The sequence below is a fragment of the Cherax quadricarinatus genome, chromosome 34 (assembly GCF_038502225.1).
Source record: "Cherax quadricarinatus isolate ZL_2023a chromosome 34, ASM3850222v1, whole genome shotgun sequence".
Classification (NCBI taxonomy): Eukaryota; Metazoa; Arthropoda; class Malacostraca; order Decapoda; family Parastacidae; genus Cherax; species Cherax quadricarinatus.
In genome coordinates, this window is record NC_091325.1 from 17,387,051 (window position 1) to 17,411,050 (window position 24,000).

Genomic DNA, 24,000 nt, shown 5'->3' on the forward strand with positions numbered 1-24,000 from the left:
GGCTGAAGGCAGTGGTGATGTGTCTGGAGGTAATGTATGGTGGGAATGTTATACAAAAGAATTCGTAGTTTGGAGCTTTAGTGGAGGTGAGGGGTTAGTAAAAGTATTATCCAGAGAACTGAGGAGGAAGAGTTATTGACGTGCTTTGGACATTTTGAGAGGATATAGCAACATAGGGAGACTTGGAGGGTGTATAAGTTTGTACTGGAGGGAAGAGAGGTTAGGGGTCGTTCTAGGGAAAGTTAGAGGGAAGGGGCAAAGGAGCTTTAGGTATAAGAGGCTTAGCCATCCAACAGGAGTGTGCGAGCATATTAGACAGAAGTGAGAGAAGATTAGTGGCTTGAATGAACTGACGTGCTGTTGGAGTGTGAGCAAGGTAACACAAATGAAGGGATTCAGAAAAACCGGGATAGCCGGTCTTAAATCCTGGAGGCGGGATGTACAGTGCCTGCAACTTGAAGGAGGGGTGAGGACAGCGCAGTCTGGGGTGGCATCTGAACTGTAAAGTCAGCAAGCCTCTGGCAGTAAATAACATTAAAAGAGTCTTCTTTTTCGGTTCAGCTTAACTCGGTAGGAGACGGCCGGTGAGTTGAAAAATCAAAACATGCTAGTCAAGTGAGTAATAGGTATGAAAAAAGTGGTAAAAACATTTCATAAAATCATAAGTAAACAAGAGGTGCATGTAGACTACTTGGTTGATCAAGGATCTTAGTAGAAATAACTTGGTGCTCATGTATTTATAATTGCTGGTGTATGTATTTGTTAATGCAGCTTCGGTCAAGTAAAGGTGCAGCATTAACATACCTGGAGGACGTTGTAGCGCTGGGCATCACACAGGTCTCTGGTGGCAATCTCTGTGGACATGTACCAGCCGTTGAACGGCGCAGCGGTAAATTCGATGCCGCCACAGTCGAGCATCATGGAGGATACAGCAGGCATGGCGAACCACTTTAGTTCCAGCTCCTTGAACCACTCGTATCTGTTCATGAACTGTCTTATTTCCAACAGTGGTAGTTTACTCCTCATCTAGTTATAAATTTCTCTGTTAGTGATACTCAATGTTTACTGGCTCTAGTTATGCTTGCTTGGCGATTTAATGGTAACTAAAGAAGAATTTTTAAGACCTAAGTGCTCTGCAAGAAAAAAATTCGACTTTCTTCATGTTTACATGACGTGGGTTTAGACCAGTACCATTGAATACTAATGTTTAGACCAGTACCATTGAAGACTAATGTTTAGACCAGTACCATTGAAGACTAATGTTTAGACCAGTACCATTGAAGACTAATGTTTAGACCAGTACCATTGAAGACTAATGTTTAGACCAGTACCATTGAAGACTAATGTTTAGACCAGTACCATTGAAGACTAATGTTTAGACCAGTACCATTGAAGACTTATGTTTAGACCAGTACCATTGAAGACTAATGTTTAGACCAGTACCATTGAAGACTAATGTTTAGACCAGTACCATTGAAGACTAATGTTTAGACCAGTACCATTGAAGACTAATGTATAAACCTGCCGTGGCAGCTCTCGTAAACATAACTTATATAATATAATTGTCATCATGAACATGATTAACATCATGAACATAGTTGACGTCATTAACATAATTGATATCATGAATATGATTGACATCATGAATACAACTGACATCATGAACATAATGGACATCATGAACATAATGGACATCATGAACATGGTGGACATCATGAACATTTTTGACATCATGAACATGGTGGACATCATGAACATGATGAACATCATGAACATGGTTGACATCATGAACATGGTGGACATCATGAACATGGTTGACATCATGAACATGATGAACATCATGAACATGGTTGACATCATGAACATGATGGACATCATGAACATGGTTGACATCATGAACATGGTTGACATCATGAACATGGTTGACATCATGAACATGGTGGACATCATGAACATGGTTGACATCATGAACATGGTTGACATCATGAACATGGTTGACATCATGAACATTTTTGACATCATGAACATGGTGGACATCATGAACATGGTTGACATCATGAACATGGTTGACATCAGGAACATTTTTGACATCATGAACATGGTTGACATCATGAACATGGTTGGCATCATGAACATTTTTGACATCATGAACATGGTGGACATCATGAACATGGTTGACATCATGAACATGACTGACATCATGAACGTTTTTGACATAATAAACATGGTTGACATCATGAACATGGTTGACATCATGAACATGGTGGACATCATGAACATGGTTGACATCATGAACATGGTTGACATCATGAACATGGTTGACATCATGAAAATTTTTGACATCATGGACATGGTTGACATCATGAACATTTTTGACATCATGAACATTGCTGACATCATGAACATGGTTGACATCATGAACATGGTTGACATCATGAAAGTGGTTGACATCATGAACATGGTTGACATCATGAACATTTTTGACATCATGAACATGGTTGACATCATGAACATTTTTGAAAACATGAACATTGTTGACATCATGAACATGGTTGACATCATGAACTTGGTTGACATCATGAACATGATTGACACCATGAACATGGTGGACATCATGAACATGGTTGACATCATGAACATAGTTGACATCATGAACATGATGAACATCTTGAACATGGTTGACATCATGAACATGGTTGACATCATGATCATTTTTGACATCATGAACATGGTGGACATCATGAGCATGGTTGACATCATGAACATGGTTGACATCGTGAACATAGTGGACATCATGAACATGGTGGACATCATGAACATGGTTGACATCATGAACATGGTTGACATCGTGAACATAGTGGACATCATGAACATGGTTGACATCATGAACATGGTTGACATCATGAACATGATTGACATCATGAACATGGTGGACATCATGAACATGGTGGACATCATGAACATGATTGACATCATGAACATGGTAGACATCATGAACATGGTAGACATCATGAACATGGTGCACATCATGAACATGACTGACATCATGAACATGGTGGACATCATGAGCATGGTTGACATCATGAACATGGTTGTCATCGTGAACATAGTGGACATCATGAACATGGTGGACATCATGAACATGGTTGACATCATGAACATGGTTGACATCGTGAACATAGTGGACATCATGAACATAGTTGACATCATGAACATGGTTGACATCATGAACATGATTGACATCATGAACATGGTGGACATCATGAACATGGTGGACATCATGAACATGATTGACATCATGAACATGGTAGACATCATGAACATGGTAGACATCATGAACATGGTGCACATCATGAACATGACTGACATCATGAACATGGTGGACATCATGAACATGGTGGACATCATGAACATGGTTGACATCATGAACATGGTGGACATCATGAACATGATAAACATTAACAAATTCTAATCCCTGAACTCAGATGTGAAGTAATTCATCTTGAAAATAATTTTAATCATTGATTACAGTTTAAGTCAATTTTGATGACAAGCCATTTACATATAATGTTCAATTTTTCATGGGACAAAATCACGCAATGAATTATTGACCAAATTATCGCTAGTCTACTTACGATAATAATCACTAATATGACTCACGTAACTGCAGTAGGGCAATTGCAAACAAACCAGGGTACGGATGGGGTTAGAACTGGCCTGGAGTTATACGACTCACATGCCATGAGTTCTAACCCATCCTGTACCATGGTTTAATCACTATTACATTGTTTTATGAAATTTATTTAAGGCAGACAGAAACGTAAGCCAAAAAACAGTATTTTAAAGAAGCATCAAGGAGGGAAAAAGTTCTAGATTTTACGAATGTTTGATCCCCAGTGGAGCTTTGTCACCTACAGTGAAACTCTGTCACCGACAGTGGAACTTTGTAATCTACAGAGGAACTTTGTTACCTGCAGTGGAACATTGTCACCTACAGTGGAACTTTGTCACCTACAGTGGAACTTTGTCACCTATAGTATAACTTTGTCACCTACAAAGGAACTTTGTCACCTACAGTGGAACTTTGTCACCTACAGTGGAACTTTGTCACCTATAGTATAACTTTGTCACCTACAAAGGAACTTTGTCACCTACAGTATAACTTCGTCACCTACAGTGGAACTTCGTCACCTACAGTGGAAATTCGTCATCTATAGTGAAACTTTGTCACCTACAGTGCAACTTTGTCACCTACAGTGGAACTTCGTCACATATAGAGAAAATTCGTCATCTACAGTGGAACTTTGTCACCTACATTGGAACTTTGTCACCCATAGTGAAACTCTGTCATCTACAGTGGAACTCTGTCACCTACAGTGGAACTTTGTCACCTACAGTGAAACTTTGTCGCCTACAGTAGAACTTTGTCACTTACAGTGAAATTTTGTCACCTACAGTGGAACTTTGTCATCTACAATGGAACTTTGTCACCTACAGTGGAACTTCGTCATCTACAGTGCAACTTCGTCACCAACAGTAGAACTTCGTCACCTATAGTGGAAATTGGTCATCTATAGTGAAACTTTGTCACCTACAGGGGAACTTTGTCACCTATAGTGGAACCTTGTCACCTACAGTGGAACTTCGTCACCTACAGTGGAACTTCGTCACCTATATTGGAAATTCGTAATCTGTAGTGGAACTTTGTCACCTACAGTAGAACTTTGTCACCTGCAGTGGAACGGTGTCACCTACAGTGGAACTTTGTCACCTACAGTGGAACTTTGTCACCTACAGTGGACCTTTGTCACCTACAGTGGAACTTTGTCACCTATAGGGGAACTTTGTCACCTATAGTGGAACTTTGTCACCTACAATGGAACTTTGTCACATACAGTGGAACTTTTTCACCTATAGTGAAATGGTGTCACCCAATGGAACTTTGTCACCAACAGTGAAACTTTGTCACCTATAGTGGAACTTTGTCACCTATAGTAAAACTACGTCACCTATAATGGAACTTTGTAACCTATAGATGAAATCTGTCACCTATAGTGGAACTTGGACACCTGCAGTGGAACTTTGTCACTTATAGTGGAACGATGTCACTCACAATGGAGCTTTATCACTTACAGTGGAACTTTGTCATCAACAGTGGAACTTTGTCATCTACAGTGTAACGTCGTCACCTATAGTGGAAATTCGTCATCTATAGTCGAACTTTGTCACCTACAGTGTAGCTTTGTCACCTATAGTGAAACTTCATCACCTATAGTGGAACTTTGTCACCTCCAGTGGAAGTTTGTCACCTACAGTGGAACTTTGCCACCTACAGTGGAACGGTGTCACCTACAGTGGAACTTTGCCACCTACAGTTGAACTTTGTCACCTACAGTGGAACTTTGTCACCTACAGTGGAACTTTGTCACCTACTGTAGAACGGTGTCACCTACAGTGGAACGGTGTCACCTACAGTAGAACGGTGTCACCTACAATGGAACTTTGTCACCTACAGTGAAACTTTATCACCTGAAGTGGAACTTTGTCACCTAGAGTGGAACTTTGTCACCTACAGTGGAACTTTATCACCTACAACGAAATTTTGCCACCTACAGTGGAACTTTGTCACCTACAATGGAACTTTGTCACCTACAGTGGAACTTTGCCCCCTACAGTGGAACTTTGTCACCTACAGTGGAACTTTGTCACTTACAGTGGATCTTTGTCACATACAATGGAACTTTGCCCTATACAGTGGAACTTTGTCACCTACAGTGGAACTTTGTCACTTACAGTGGAACTTTGTCACCTACAGTGGAACTTTGCCACCTACAATGGAACTTTGTCACCTACATTTGAACTTTGCCACCTACAGTGGAACTTTGTCACCTACAGTAGGACTTTGCCACCTACAATGGAACTTTGTCACCTACATTTGAACTTTGTCACCTACAGTGGAACTTTGTCACCTACAGTGGAACTTTGTCACTTATAGTGGAACTTTGTCACATACAGTGGAACTTTGCCCCCTACAGTGGAACTTTGTCACCTACAGTGGAACTTTGCCACCTACAATGGAACTTTGTCACCTACACTTGAACTTTGTCACCTACAGTGGAACTTTGTCACCTACAGTGGGACTTTGCCACCTACAGTGGAACTTTGTCACCTACAGTGGAACTTTGTCACTTATAGTGGAACTTTGTCACATACAGTGGAACTTTTCCCCCTACAGTGGAACTTTGTCACCTACAGTGGAACTTTGCCACCTACAATGGAACTTTGTCACCTACACTTGAACTTTGTCACCTACAGTGGAACTTTGTCACCTACAGTGGGACTTTGCCACCTACAGTGGAACTTTGTCACCTACAGTGGAACTTTGTCAATTACAGTGGAACTTTGTGACCTACAGTGGAACTTTGTCACCTACAGTGGAACTTTGTCACCTACAGTGGAACTTTGTCACCTACAGTGGAACTTTGTCACTTACAGTGGAACTTTGTCACCTACAGTGGAACTTTTTCACCTAAAGTGGGACTTTGCCACCTGCAGTGGAACTTTGTCACCTACAGTGGAACTTTGTCAATTACAGTGGAACTTTGTGACCTACAGTGGAACTTTGTCACCTACAGTGGAACTTTGTCACCTACAGTGGAACTTTGTCACCTACAGTGGAACTTTGTCACCTACAGTGGAACTTTGTCACCTACAGTGGAACTTTGTCACCTACAGTGAAACTTTGTCACCTACAGTGGAACGGTGTCACCCACTGTGTATGAAACGTAAATAAATGAATTTTGTTCCTACAAAAAGTGCTTTTAAATTACAAATTTTGTTTAAAATCAGATATAGATGATCTAGCTTTCAAATAATGTGAGTAATTTTCCTTCACTTTTATTATTATTATTATTATTATTATTATTATTATTATTATTATTATTATTATTATTATTATTATTATTATTATTATAATTATTATTATATTTATTATTATTTTTATTATTATTATTATTATTATTATTATTATTATTATTAATTATTATTATTATTATTATTATTATTATTATTATTATTGGTGCTATTATTGTAATTACATGTGGTTCTTCAGTACTGGGTTAAAAAACTGGTTAGAGAAATATACCACTAATTCTAAGTCACAAAAATTTAATCTATCCTAGGTACAAAGATCAAGATTTATGCATCATCCACACTTACTTAGGATGCTGAAAAGAAACCTGTAGCACCAGTTCATCTGGGATGCAGAACCACTGGGGATCCCCCGTAGCTGCTGATAACACAAGAGGAAGAACGTCGAATCTCCCACCAGCGCCTTTCCAGCCGAGGCCCTCACACAACTGAAGCACATAAGGGTGTGTGTAAGAGAGATGTGTACATGTTTTGCAGGTGTGCCTCTGTAAAAGAGGTGTATACAAGGAAGTGTATGTTCATGTAGACAGATGTGAACATATTTGAGAATGTTAGGTAGGTGTGTGGACATGTTAGGCAGGGGATGACTTGCTAGACAAATACAGATATGTTATGCAGATGTATGTCAATTAAATTCTTGATAATAGTCCATCCTGGACTATTATGAGGTCACATATGAGCGAGAAAATGGAGAGAAGATCAGAGGACAAATTGATAAATGGAAGCGAAAGAAAGTTAGAAGAGAGGTCAGGTGACGAGAAAAAAAGGTTGGGAGATGAGTAGCTGTAATATTAGTGGCATCAGCAGTAACGGTAATAGTAGCAGTAATAGCAACAGTAGTAATAGTAGTAGTAATAATAATAATAATAGTAGTAGTAGTAGTAATAGTATAGTAGTAGTATAAATAGTAGCTGTTGTAGTAATACTAAATGTTGATGCAGTAGTAGAAGTAGTAGAAAGTTAGTCGAGATAACGAATTACTTCTTTAGGATGTTTATTTCAATAATTTTACTGCTACTGCTCCATTCTTTACTACCACTACTACTACTACTAATACTACTACTACTACTACTACTACTACTACTACTACTACTACTACTACTACTACTACTACTACTACTACTACTACTACCACTACTACTAATTTTTCTGCTAGAACTCCCCTCATAGCCTATTTTTCTGGTAGTCTCATCACCTGGCCAGTCTTCTAACTTTTTATCCCCTTCCTTTTTCACAGACTAAACTTCAAAGTTTCTTCACATATTCTCGCTCACACATAGACCTATGGTGCGGTCTTTTTGCAAATTGTTCCAGCCACGATACTGGTACTTTTATTCTTCAGTACATCTCATTACAGTGCTTAACAGAAATGGCAATAGGCAGCTGGTCATTGAATTTTATATGTTCAGTATTACACCAATAAATGATCATCTTATCCCAGTACTCAGGGATTTACAGAGTAACAAAAACGACAAAGAAAAATTTACATCTAAGATTTGCATTATGTTTTCTTTCCAAGTCCTACAAGCTGAGGAAGGCAAAACAATGAGAACTTCGTCTACTGTACAGATATTTAATCTGTTTACAAAGCCTTTTTCAGCTTTACTCATTGCCTGTAATGTTTCCCTTGATAATGATAACAATATACATGCCTTTACATGCTGAACAAGTGCTTACATATATGTATTTATGTGTCACGAGAGTGTCCACTTGTCTGTCTTGTATTTCAGGAAAATGTGAGCGCCAGGTAGGTAGGTATTATATTGATGTGTGAGGCAGGTGTGTGTGTGTGTATTTGTGTAAGCGTGTAAGTTAAGTGAGCATATGTTAAGCACGTATAAATGTGTCAGACAGTGTGTACATGTTAAACAGATTTATACATGGTTGATAGGCATGGATGTGTTATGTAAGTGTACACACTAATTTTGTAATACATGGTTGATTTTATTGTTATTATTATTATGATTATTATTATTATTATTATTATTATTATTATTATTATTATTATTATTATTATTATTATTATTATTATTATTATTATTTATTATTATTATTAATGCTATTTTATATTCCAACAGAATCACTGAAACCATAATGTTCGTGTAGTATCTAGGGGCTACGAGGAAATTAAGTTTACTCTTAGAAACAGGATGACAGCTACAAAATAACTTAGCAAAAAACTGTGTTTTTCAGCTACCGAGGAAAAAACACCACAAACTTAGCGTCTTTGAATATAATACAAAGCAAAATACACTCAAGGTTAACCTTCGTGAAGGCGACGTAGGCGGGATCACCGGTGATGGTTCCGTCCGGGTTCTCATACCCAGCGTAGCTGATGAGTTGCTGGTTCCACACCCGGAAGTCTCTCTGTCCGGGTCGGCGCTCCGGGAACACAGTAATGGCTGACCTAACCAGCGATAATGAAGATACCATGTTACAACTCGAAAGAGAGTAAACTTTATTCAGTTTAAAATAACATATATTTTAGATTTCAAACAGTATTTTGGATATCATTCACTCGGAAACCGAGCAAATGATATCCAAGACTATTAACTGCTATATAAATTAACAGACATATTATTATAGATACTTATACGGTATTGATAAAGTATCAAAAATTAACCTATTATAAAGCATCAATTTTGAACATACACTTAATTATAATGAGTTACATGGGCTCAGCACCCACGGTCCAGTCAAATTTCGAACCTACTCGCCATATTTTCAAATTTTTAGTCAAAACGCTTTGATTCAACCAAGGAGAAATTCTCACAGCGCTCGCAATGTCTTGGGTACTCTGAGGACGATCTTCGTCAGTAGTTCCTCCGTTTTTCAATGATGGCAACTGATTTCCCTCGATTTTATTTACTTTCCATATGTTTTTTTTAAAGAATGTGAAATAGTAGATGAATGAGAAAAGTGTTCTAAAACGTTATTTAACTGTATATTTCGATGAATCAGAGATGTATAAAACATTTTCTGACAATTTTTTTTAGCTAAAATACGTAAATTATCACATTTTGAAAACTGTAACTGCTGCTACTATTGCATTTTATGGCAAACCTAAGCTACATCATATAATTTTATTTCAAGAATAATTCTTAGCTGTTTTTACATTGTATTATATTATTCCAAATGACATAAATGCAATGGAAGACTCTTCATGTGGTTACAGAAAACCAATGAATGGTGGACAAGAAGTGAAGAAAACTGAAGACAAACTGTTACACAAAAGTGCGACCAACCTGATGTTTCCATTATTTGTTGCATACTTGATATGTTCGCAGATGATATCAAACATTTCTTGAGGTGTTGTGACATCACGGCCATCAAACAGCTGATAATTTGGAAAACATTTTTTTTACACTATTTTCATGATATTATGTTTGCACACACACACACATACGCGCGCGCGCGAGCGCGCGAGCGCGCGTGTATGTGTGTGTGTGTGTGTGTGTGTGTGTGTGTGTGTGTGTGTCTATCTGACGAGGATAGTGAGGCTCAGGTTAGAGTATATAGGAGAGAGGGAGATTATTTCCCAGTGATGGTAGGCGTTAGACAGGGAAGTGAGATGTCTCTCTGTGGTTGTTCACTATATTTCTAGATGGAGTTGTAAGAGAAGTGAATGCTCGGGTGTTGGTAAGAGGTGTGGGGTTAAAAGATAAAAAATCTAACACAAAGTGGGAGTTGTCACAGTTGCTCTTTGGGAGTGGACGTGTCAGCAAATGAATCTATGAATGATGAGATGAATCATAGAATTGATGAGAGGAAAAAGGTTGAGTGGTGCACTGAGGAGTCTGTGGAGACAAAAAAACATGGAAGTAAAGAGAGGAATGGATGAGAGTATAGTTATACCAACGCTCTTATATGGGTGTGAAGCATGGGTGATGAATGTTGCAGCGAGGAGAAGATGTCATGTTTGAGGGCAATGTGTGATGTGAATATAATGCAGAAAATCTATAGTTTGGAAATTAGGAAGAGGTGTGGGATTGCCAAAACTAATATCCAGAGAGCTGAGAAGGGATTGTTGAGGTGGTTCAGACGTAGAGAGGCTGGAACGAAATAGAACGACTTCGAGAGTGTATAAATCTGTAGTGGAGGGAAGGCGGGGTAGGTGTCGGCCTAGGAAAGGTTGGAGGGAGGGGGTTAAGGAGGTTTTGTGTGGGGGGGGGGATTGAACTTTCAGTAAGCATGCGTGCGCATGTTAAATAGAAACGAAGAGAGACAAATGGTTTTTAGGACTTGACATGCTGTTAAGCGTGAGCAAGTAACATTTATGAAGGGATTCAGGGAAACCAACGAGCCGGACTGGAGATGTGAAGTACAGTATCTGCACTCTAAAGGAGGGGTGTTAATGTTGCAGTTTTATAACTGTAGTGTGAGCACATTCCTGGCAAGACAGTTATTGAGTAAATGATGATAAACCTTTTTCTTTTTCGGGCCACCCTGCCTTGATAAGAAATGACCGATGTGTTAATAAAAAATAATATATACAACATCTTATATCGAATGCAATGTCCATTAGTATAAACATTTAAATAATTAACATCCAAAGAAAATTGAATTAAGGAGATAAATCCCTAAGTCTGCATGTATTGTGATTAAATAGATATCCTATATTATCTAAAAAAATACGAATGATTTTAAAATTAACTGTTTTGTAACCACCTGTACTCTCATAAAGTATTCTTGGCTCTCTTTACATTACAACTACTGTATGAACGCTATCATCAAGCAACAATCATCTAAAGCAAATTATTCCACAAATATATTTCCCGGTTAGAGCCGTAGCTATGAGCTCATGCAACACGGAACACCTTATTCAAATCTCATAAGTTACTTAAACTTGCAAGAATATTTAAAACATTCTTGTGTGCACTCTTTATCCGGCAAAACCTATTCTTTAATTTTAATTTTGTTATATAGCTGCAGCTGATCTCTTGTAGGAAAAAAAAAATTATTTGCTGCAGTTCATTTACAACTGAAACTCTGAAAGATTAAGAGGCCTTAAATTAAAAGAGTTAGCCAGCGTCAGTCATATGTACATACCTCCAGTCTGGTCCAGTTAATCCTGCCTATACATCTTGGAGCATTCCTCCAAGCCAGCTTAGCACCGAACTGTAACTCTTCCTTGGTAAGACGGTAAGTACCTCGCTTGCGTATACTAGCTGACACCTCTTTCCAGCGAACCACGTGTTCCTCGCTCTCCAACCTGTACAACTAGTGTTAGTTTATGCTTGAGGAAAAACAGCTGGTATGACTGGCTTCCTGTGTTTTTGAATCCCACTCACTCCTTGAGTTGTTTACATAGTGTCATTACAATTTTCTTCACATCTACACACACACACACACACACACACACACACACACACACACACACACACACACACACACACACACACACACACACACACACACACACACATATATATATATATATATATATATATATATATATATATATATATATACAAGGAATTCGCAAGAGCAGGAGAAATATACACAAACACTGATCTCTGGCAGAAGGAGATTCGAACCTACGAACCTTAGAACAAGGTACGCAGTGCTATACCAATCTCGCCACACTGAACCAATACCTGGGAGTCCAGCTTGCGCTAGACTTTGATGAAAGGCAGCCAGCTTTCAGAGAGAAGGCTTACAGCTTTTCATCTCATCTCCTGCATGCATCAGCCTTACTAGAGATTTTAACAATGCAAGGAATTCGCAAGAGCAGGCGAAATATACACAAACATTTGTGTATATTTCGCCTGCTGGCTGCCTTGGATCAACGTGTAGCGCAAGGTATTGTCGTGTGGGTAGATTGGTATAGCACTGCGTACCTTGTTCCAAGATTCGTAGGTTCGAGTCTTGTTCAACTAGAGATCGATGTTTGTGTATATAATATATATATATATATATATATATATATATATATATATATATATATATATATATATATATATATATATATATACATATATATATATATATATATATATATATATATATATATATATATATATATATATATATATATTTCATTTATTTTAATGTAAAAATTAATAATTTTTTACCGAAAGAACCTTAGAAAACTTACCTAACCTTAATGTAACAAGAGCAATTTAATTTAGCCTAATGCAACTAAATATATTTTAGATAAGTTTTCAATAATTTAATAATAAACAAACACAATGAAATATCTTTTTCTTTAAGATCAGAATGAGTTTTACCAAATTATTACGTGCACAAATTTTCACTTGCCTTATTCGGCAAGAAGAGTATTGCTATACAAGCTAAAATAGCAAGTTTTACCTATCTATCTATCTATCTATCTCTATATATATATATATATATATATATATATATATATATATATATATATATATATATATATATATATATATATATATATATATATATATATATATATATATATATATATATATATATATGTCGTGCCGAATATGTAAAACTGGTCAATTAGCAAGAACTCATTTAAAATTAAGTCCTTTCTAAAAAAAATTCTCTTATACGTTTAAAGATATATTTTTTTCATTAATGGTGATGTAAAAACTTACCTAACCTTATTATAACAAGCGCAATTTATTTTAGCCTAACCCAACTAAATATATTTTAGATTTGTTTACAATAATTTAATATTAAACAAACACAGTGAAATATATTTTTTCGTTAGGTTAAGAATGATTTTGGCGAAATTATTGCATACACAAATTTTCACTTGTCCTATATGGCAAGATGAACGTTGCTAATTAAGCCAAGATCGCAAGTTCTGCCTATTCGGCGCGACATATATATATATATATATATATATATATATATATATATATATATATATATATATATATATATATATATATATATATATATATATATATATATATATATATATATATATATATATATATATATGTCGTGCCGAATATGTAAAATTGGTCAATTAGCAAGAACTCATTTAAAATTAAGTCCTTTCTGAAATTTTCTCTTATACGTTTAAAGATATATTTTTTTCATTATTGTTAATGTAATAATTTTTAATTTTGCACCAAAAGAATCTTAGAAAACTTACCTAACCTTATTATAACAAGAACAATTTATTTTAGCCTAACCCAACTAAGTATATTTTAAATACGTTTACAATAATTTAATACTAAACAAACACAATCAAATATATTTTTTTCGTTAGGTTCAGAATGATTTTGGCGAAATTATTGCATACACAAATTTTCACTTGTCCTATATGGCAAGATGAGCGTTGCTATTTAAGCCAAGATCGCAAGTTCTGCCTATTCGGCACGACATATATATATATATATATATATATATATATATATATATATATATATATATATATATATATATATATATATATATATATATATATATATATATATATATATATATATATATATATATATATATATATATATATATATATATATATATATATATATATATATATATATATATATATATATATATATATATATATATATATAGCGCGAGAGAGAGAGAGAGAGAGAGAGAAGAGGAAAGAGGGAGGATAGAGAGAGAAAAGAGAGAGAGGTTGGGACCAATGACATATTTGTCTTTTTATCAGTTTTTAATGAAGTAAGTTTAATATTATGACTGAACGCACTAACTTTTTCAAGGAGGTGTAGTATTCATCAAAAAATTCCTTGGCCTGGACCATCATCTCAGCCGGGGGTCGAGGAGTGGTGAGCATCCTCCTGATGTTCATGAAGGACCCATTACACACCTGCTCATTGCACTCTCCTCTCTGTAAATATATAATGTATATATAACAAAAAAAAGCACAATACCGTGACCGGAACGATACACAAATAACCCGCACATAAAAGAGAGAAGCTTACGACGTCATTTCGGTCCGACTTGGACCATTTACAAAGTCACACTAACCAGAAGTGGAGCAGGACGGCTATATATAGGCAGGAAGAGGTGGTGGTAGTAGTAGTAGTAGTACAAGAATGGTATATATATAGCCGTCCTGCTCCACTTCTAGTTAGTTTGACTTTGTAAATGGTCCAAGTCGGACCGAAACGTCGTCGTAAGCTTCTCTCTTTTATGTGCGGGTTATTTGTGTAATATATAATGTATTTATTAAAAATAAACTCCTTGCGAAATCATCACTGTATAATCTACTAAACAGAGGATGAGGTCAAAAGTAACACCGGAGAGACTGATGTGGAAGACCAACAATGTGAGGTGGATACATCAATAAATAATAATAAACTACAATTGTAATAAATTATAATACATTTGACAGTGTATTACAATTTATTTTAAAAATAATGGAAGTACTACTATGTGACCCATTGTCTAAATTCTTCAGGAAGTCACTGGAGATTGGGCAGTCTCTGAAATATATGTTCAGCGAATTTTGCCTCAATATTCATCCGAAGAGATGAACAGGTAATCCAGAATTAGTCCACGATTCAATGGAAAAAAAACTCTAGACATTTCGATTTATCCTGAACCGATAGGTCATCTGAAATTTCTGCTTGAAATTTTGGGTTAGATGTGAATTGCTGGTGGTGCGGTGCAGTGAGCTCGAGTCATCGGCTACGTAGAGCTCACCTACTAACCTGAATACTTGACATGCAATCTTATTTAAGTTTATAGAAAACGGAGAGGATTATGCAGCACCTGGAGAAAATGTACTCATAAAATACAGCTCGTGTGGGTTTACTGAAGGACAGTCCTGTCACACAAATACAGTGGAAAGAGACTGTGGGTGAGAGAGCAATGTATACCTTAATTGTAAAAAAAAAAAAAAGGCATTTTCGTATAAGACACCAGAGGCTGATTGGCAAATGAAAAGAAAATCTAATAATAATGGGAGTAGCAGAATACATAAGTGGAAGGAAAGACAGTATGTACTTCTCAGAGAGGACGTATCATAAAGTGGAGGAGTGAAGTGTACCGTCCTAAAGCGATAAGTACTGAGACCGGTTCTTCTGATATAAGAAAACCTGGATAATATAAAATAAATGAAGAAAATATAAACTGAAGAAAAAGAAAGCCTAAAAGACAACCTGTAATATCTACAAGGATGATTAGGCAAAATGATGAAGAAATAAATCTCCAGCAAATGTTTAGTTGTTAAAAATATGAAAAACTATAGACTAGGGGTATAGAGACTACAGACTTTGAAAGAGATGAGGTCTTTGGAGCAAGCATAGTACCGAGACTGGAAGAGCATATTAACTACGAAGAAAGAAAATGCATTCAAGAAATCCTAAAAAAAATATTCAGATCTCTACAGTTATAGATCAGGCCTTGTCATGCAGCACCATCCTGGAGCTCGTGCTTGCTCAAGCATGCACGTGGATGGTCGTAGCGTGGAGGGAGATGATAGGAACTAACTGTGATTACCTGATTTCCTTATTTTGACATGGTAATATTAATTTAGCCAAGACCCCGGATAAGCTAAAACCACCAGAGTCCTGGACGATTGTACTAGACATGGTAATCAACGCTGACTCCATACACGGTCGCCAACTTCGAAGATAGAAAGGAGCAGGGACTATATTATACCTAAAGAACATGAATCCATGCTTGAGGCTCACTGACGTGCCCGGGCTGGGAGAAACATGGCTTGTGAAGCAGGCTGCCCAGCTAATGTGGCATTTGTGATGGCCGAGTATTCTAGAGCGCTGCCTGGGAATCTGTCCGCCCCAGTAAGCAGTATCGAGTCCTGCTGACTGCGATATTTCTCTATATATACCCGCTTGTTTCTGCTATATGTGTGTGTGTGTGTGTGTCGATTACGTACGAGCACATTAACATACATGCGCATACAAGGACATATATACAAAGATACACAAGTGAATTACACACGGAGAAGGAGGTGCAGAAGCTGCTAAGTGACCTTGATACCTCAAAGGCGATGGGACCGGACAACATCTCCCCGTGGGTCCTTGAGAAGGAGCAGAGACGCTGTGTGTGCCACTAACCACAATCTTCAATACATCGCTTGAAACTGGGCAACTTCCTGAGGTATGGAAGACTGCAAATGTAGTCCCCCTTTTTAAGATAGGAGACAGAAACGAGGCACTAAACTACAAACCAGTGTCACTGACGTGTATAATATGCAAAGTCATGGAGAAGATTATCAGGAGGAGAGTGGTGGAGCACCTGGAACGGAACAAGAGTATGAACGACAATCAGCACGGACTCATATAAGGCATATCCTGTGTCACAAACCTACCGGAGTTTTATGACAAGGTAAGAGAAGTAAGACACGAGAGAGAGGGTTGGGTTGATTGCATTTTCCTGGACTGCAGGAAGGCCTTTGACACAGTTCCTCAAATGAGATTAGTGCAGAAGCTGAAGGATCAGGCACATATAACAGGAAGGGTACTGCAGTGGATCAGAGAATACCTTACAGGGAGACAACAACGAGTAATGAGTCATGGTAGGTGATAAGGTATCACAGTGGGCGCCTGTGACGAACGGGGTCTCACAGGGGTCGGACCTAGGACCAGTGCTATTTTTGGTATATGTGAATGACATAATGGAAGAGATAGACTCAGAAGTGTCCGTGTTCGCAGATGATGTGAAGTTAATGAGGAGAATTAAATCAGATGAGGATCAGGCAGGATTACAAAGAGACCTGGACAGGCTGAACACCTGGTCCAGCATCTGCCTTCTCGAATTAAACCCTCAAATGCAAAGTCATGAAGATTGGGGAAGGACAAAGAAGACCGCAGACAGAGTATAGGCTAGGTGGCCAAAGACTGCAAACCTCACTCAAGGAGAAAGATCCTGGGGTAAGCACAACACCGAGCACGTCTCCGGAAGCACACATCAACCAGATAACTGATGCAACATATGGGCGCCTGGCAAACCTGAGAATAGCGTTCCGTTACTTTAGTAAGGAATCGTTCAAGACTCTGTACACTGTGTATGTCAAGCCCATACTGGAGTATGCAGCACCAGTTTGGAACCCACACCTGGTCAAACACGCCAAGAAACTAGAGAAAGTGAAAAGGTTTGCAACAAGGTTAGTTCCGGAGCTCAGGGGAATGTCCTACGAAGAAAGGTTGAGGGAAATCTGCGTGACGACGCTAGAGGACAGGAGGGTCAGGGAAGACATGATAACGGCATTCAAAATACTGAGTGGAATAGATAAGGTGGACAGAGACAGGATGTTCCAGAGAGGGGACACAGGAACAAGGGGTCACAACTGGAAGCTGAAGACTCAAACGAGTCAAAGGGATGTCAGGAAGTACTTCTTAGTCATAGAGTTGTAAGGAAGTGGAATTGTCTAGTAAGTGATGTAGTGGAAGCAGGAACTATACATAGCTTTAAGACGAGGTATGACGAAGCTCAGGGAGCAGAGAGAGAGAGAGGACCTAGCAGCGATAAGTGAAGAGGCGGGGCCATGAGCTGAGTCTCGGCCCCTGCATCCACAATTAGGTGAGTAAAATTAGGTGATTACACACACATACAGACACACACACACACACACACACACACACACACACACACACACACACACACACACACACAACACACACACACACACACACACACACACACACACACACACACACTTTTAATAAAACAATATTGCCTTGATGTAAATTATTCGAAATGCAACTATTTGAAAATACAAGTAAACACATTCGCTAATAATCACAAATATACAGACACATGCACGTCCGTGCGTAACGCACAAATTCCTTTCTAACTCTGTTTCCTCCCAATTATATTTCCTGGGACAATAGTGATGTAAGAGGAAAGACCGGCTGGAGAGAGTGACCTTGGACAGAACATGTGCTCATCTATTTGTGGTTTATAGGGGTCGATTCACAGCTCCTGACCCTGAGTCTTCGCTGATTGCTACTATGTCAACTATCACCCTCTTACATGAGCTTTAGCGTATCTCTTCTTAAAGCTATGTATGGATCCTACCTCCACTACATCATTCTCCAGATAATTCCACTTCTTGATAACTCTGTGAGAGAAGAACTACTTCCTATTATCCCTGTGACTCATATGAGTTTTCAACCTCCAGCTGTAACCCCTTGTTACTGTCTCCCATCTCTGAAACATTCTGTTCTTATCCACCTTGTCAATTATTCTCAGTATTTTATATATGTGTTACCACGACTGTGTCTGCAGTTATCTCCATCATAGCATTGCACTGTCAATCTAAATTGAACTTATTCTAATTAACGAGTCCCTTTCTTTGAGTCTCTTACATTAAGGAGGGTCTCTTGATTCTGACGATGAAATCTTGGTCCCAGGATAACAGACAGTGCACCGTAGTTTTTATTGGCGCAACGCGTCACCAATAAGACTACTGCATTATTCTTCTCATAACTAGATATGCGATTTTTAATGTATTACTCGAGGAACAGGAGATATCTTCTCCCTATTCAGATCAACCTTAGTCACATCCCAGTTCTGGACACCGTATGACTGCGTGAAACTCATAACAAAAATAGTGATAATGATGTCTTTGAGCTTATAAAATGATTTGTAAATTTTCATTTCGTGAAGCATCGGTTGAAACGCACATTAACTTCCACATGCAAATATGTAAACATTTACCCACTCCTTCTGCCTTCTTACTGGAATGTTTGATCATGCATTTAATTTTCTCAGTCACAGTCACCTTTATGCTCACCCGTCACACCCATCTGTCACAACCACTTTACATGCCTACCACCACACCCGCCCGTCACGACCATGATCACCCGTCACGCCCACTTTCAGCCACACCCGTCACGCCCCAGACCCTCTTCGTGTGCAGAGTAACACAACTCATCAATCATACTGTAACATCCACCGTCACATGGGATACTCACCTCCTTACATACATTAGTGTAGCCGGGATCATCAACCCTCTGCCAGATTGCCAGGTTGTTGGATGTAATGGAGGAGGATAAGAAGTCTGGCAAGGTAGCCTGAGAGGTTGTAGATATGCCCCTCCTTACATACAACACTCACCTACAGAATCCTTTGCTCAAAAGACAGCCTTGATTTGGGTTTGGGTTTGAGAAAGCCCTGCTTAATATAAGCCAGTAGGCCTTCCGCAGTGTTCCTCCTTTCCTATGTTCTTATGACCCTCTGAAAACTTATTCTTCATATTTGTAAATTCTCCACTAACAACAAATGTACCGGCCTCCCAGCGTGACATACCTGCTTGGTGTGCACCTGCAGAGAGTCGTAATATTCTTTCTTGGAAGCGAAGTTTTCCAGACGACGGGGCTTGAGCACCTTGCACTCCATACTTGCACGTAGCTAATCTGTTTAAATTTCAAAATAAAATTTAAAAAGATAAAAAATTAAACATTTTAAAATAAATAATTAATAATAATACTACTAATAATATTAATTAATTAATTAATAATAGTAACAATAATAATAATAATAATAATAATAATAATAATAATAATAATAATAATAATAATATTAATTATTATTATTATTATTATTATTATTATTATTATTATTATTATTATTATTATTATTATTATTGTTGTTGTTGTTGTTGTTGTTGCTGTTCTTGCTGTTATCATAGACAACTAAACAACTGCTGCAGCACATGGGCGTCTGGCAAACCTAAGAATAGCGTTCTGACACCACAATAAGGAATCGCTAAATACTCTGTAAACAGTGTTCTTCAGGCCCATACTGGAGTATGCAGCACCAGTTTCAAACCCACACCTGGTCAAGCACGTCAAGAAATTAGAGAAAGTGCAAAGGATTGCAGCAAGACTAATCCGGGAACCAAAGTTAGAGGAAATCGACCTGACGACACTGGAGGACAGGAACGACAGGGAGAACAAGATAAAGACATATAAAATGCTGAGAGGAAATGACAAGGTGGATAGAGACAGGATGTTTCAGAGATCAGACACAGCAACAAGGGACCACAATTTATAAGCTGAAGGCTCGAGGGAGTCCAGGGATGTTAGGAAGTATTTCTTCAGTCATAGAGTTGTCAAGAAGTGGAACAGTCTGGAGAGTGATGTAGTGGAGGCAGGATTCATATATAGCTTTAAGAAGACGTATGATAAATCGTATGGAGCAGAAAGTAAACCTAGTATAGACCTGTGAAAAGCGAGGCCAGGAGCTATGACTCGACTCCTGCAACAACAGTTAGATGAGTACACACAAACACATACACTCACACACACACACACACACACACACACACACACACACACACACACACACACACACACACACACACACACACACACACACACACACACATACACCCCATGCACTCACACTATATATATATATATATATATACATATATATATATATATATATATATATATATATATATATATATATATATATATATATATATATATATATATATATATATATATATATATATATATGTCGTGCAGAATATGTAAAATTGGTCAATTAGCAAGAACTCATTTAAAATTAAGTCCTTTCTTAAAGTTTCTCTTATACGTTTAAAGATATATTTTTTTCATTAATGTTAATGTAAAAAATTTTAATTTTGTACCAAAAGAATATTAGAAAACTTACCTAACCATATTATAACAAGAACTATTTATTTTAGCCTAACCCAACTAAATATATTTTAGATTTCTTTAGAGTAATTTAATACTAAACAAACACAGTGAAATATATTTGTTTCCTTAGGTTCAGAATGATTTTGGCGAAATTATTGCATACACAAATTTTCACTTGTCCTATATGGCAAGATGAACGTTGCTATTTAAGCCAAGATAGCAAATTCTGCCCATTCGGCACGACATATATATATATATATATATATATATATATATATATATATATATATATGCACTATATATATATATATATATATATATATATATATATATATATATATATATATATATATATATATATATATATATATATATATATATATATATATATATATATATATAATTTTATTTACTTATGGTTTACTACTTTATTCAGGGCATAATTTGGATATCCAAATAATAAAAGTCTTATTAATTAAATAATTTTTGATATTATCCACAAAAATTAGATGGTCAGTCCTACTCCCTTCTCTGGCACGAAGGAGCTGTCAGTTTGCCATATATATCCTTTATTCATATTTACATACCTACATAAAATTAGGCATTGTTTATATATACAGAATCATGCACACATACACACACACCTACGTATAAATGTCGTGCAGAATTGTTAAAACTTGCGATTTTGGCTTAAATAGCAACGTTCTTCTTGCCGAATAAGGCAAGCGAAAATTTGTGTATGCAATAATTTCGAAAAAAATGTATTTCATTGTGTTTGATTATCATAAAATTATTGTAAACTTATCTAAACTATATTTAATTGGATTATGCTAAATTAAATTGTGCTTGTTATAATAAGATTAGGTATGCTTTCTAAGGTTCGTTTAGTACAAAATTATTAATTTTTGCATTAATATATATTAAAAAATATATCATTAAACGCATAAGAGAAAATTTTAAAAAGGACTTAGTTTTAAATGAGTCCTTCCTAACTGACCAATTTTACCTTTTTCCCATGGAGTATGTATGTATATATATATATATATATATATATATATATATATATATATCAATATATCAATATATCTATATATATATATATATATATATATATATATATATATATATATATATATATATATATATATATATATATATATATATATATATATATATATATATATATATATATATATATATATATATATATATATATATATATATGCAATAAGATCACAGTAAACAGGTGATTTCAGAATATGCAAAACAACCACTCTGAAAGAATAGAGAAATTCCAAGCGCTTTCGTGACTACTCACATTATCAAGGAACTATGAAAGTAAAGCATGCAAGGAAGCTATATAAAGGGTCTGGCCGGCACCTCACTATCAGATCCCACAACGGTTAAACACCTGACGCGCGCCGACCCAACTTGGATAGGTCCTTTGCACAACTCACCCACAAACTATTCTACCCAAGAAAATTTAAAAATTATTATTTGTTCAGTGTATTATTAAATTCTTCGCAAATTCTATTAAGATTAAGATTAAAACAACATAAATATAGCATTAGAACTGGACAAGATTCCAATGCTCTATTTATTCATGTAAGAGATTTTAACCATCCAATTGATTTTCAAAAAGTTGAGAAAGTAGTATCAAGCAAGTCCATGGTCGACAGGAATATAATTGAATCTTGTTTCATAAAAAGCAGTTTTGACAATAATATGAATATTTCCTTTGGTTTATATAAATTAGATCCATTTATAATTAATAGAATTTGGGAAGAATTTAATAATACACTGGACAAATAATAATTTTTAAATTTTCTTGAGTAGAATAGTTTGTGGGTGAGTTGTGCAAAGGACCTGTCCAGTTGGGCCGGCGCGTGTCAGGTGTTTAACCGTTGTGGGATCTGATAGTGAGGTGCTGGCCAGACCCCTTATATAGCTTCCTTGTATGCTTTACTTTCATAGTTCCTTGATAATGTGAGTAGTCACGAAAGCGCTTGGAATTTCTCTATTCTTTCAGAGTGGTTGTTTTGTATATATATATATATATATATATATATATATATATATATATATATATATATATATATATATATATATATATATATATATATATATATATATATATATATATATATATATATATATATATATATATATATATATATATATATATATATATATATGTAAAACTGGTCAATTAGCAAGAACTCATTTAAAATTAAGTCCTTTCTGAAATTTTCTTTTATACGAGTGGACTGGTGTGGGTCACATCCTGGGTGTTAGTGGACTGGTGTGGGTCACATCCTGGGTGTTAGTGGACTGGTGTGGGTCACAACCGTTTAAAGATATATTTTTTTCATTAATGTTAATGTAATTTTTTCTAATTTTGCACCAAAAGAATCTTAGAAAACTTACCTAACCTTATTATAACAAGAACAATTTATTTTAGCCTAACCCAACTAAATATATTTTAGATTTGTTTACAGTAATTTAATACTAAACAAAC

At 36.4% G+C, this 24,000-nt stretch overlaps 1 protein-coding gene across 1 annotated transcript in view; it reads right to left on the bottom strand.

Moving 5' to 3' along the window:
• The window catches only part of LOC128693791 (nitric oxide synthase, salivary gland-like), a 71,701-nt gene that overhangs the window by 43,286 nt on the left and 4,415 nt on the right, over nt 1-24,000 (bottom strand). The window contains exons 2-8 of the mRNA XM_053783668.2: nt 20,122-20,228; nt 14,592-14,728; nt 11,980-12,142; nt 10,176-10,267; nt 9,196-9,337; nt 7,219-7,358; nt 805-979 (exon numbers count right to left, since the gene is read on the bottom strand). Of these exons, the coding sequence (XP_053639643.2) occupies nt 805-979; nt 7,219-7,358; nt 9,196-9,337; nt 10,176-10,267; nt 11,980-12,142; nt 14,592-14,728; nt 20,122-20,211 (939 nt within the window). The 5' untranslated portion in view covers nt 20,212-20,228. The remainder of the gene's footprint in view (nt 1-804; nt 980-7,218; nt 7,359-9,195; nt 9,338-10,175; nt 10,268-11,979; nt 12,143-14,591; nt 14,729-20,121; nt 20,229-24,000) is intronic.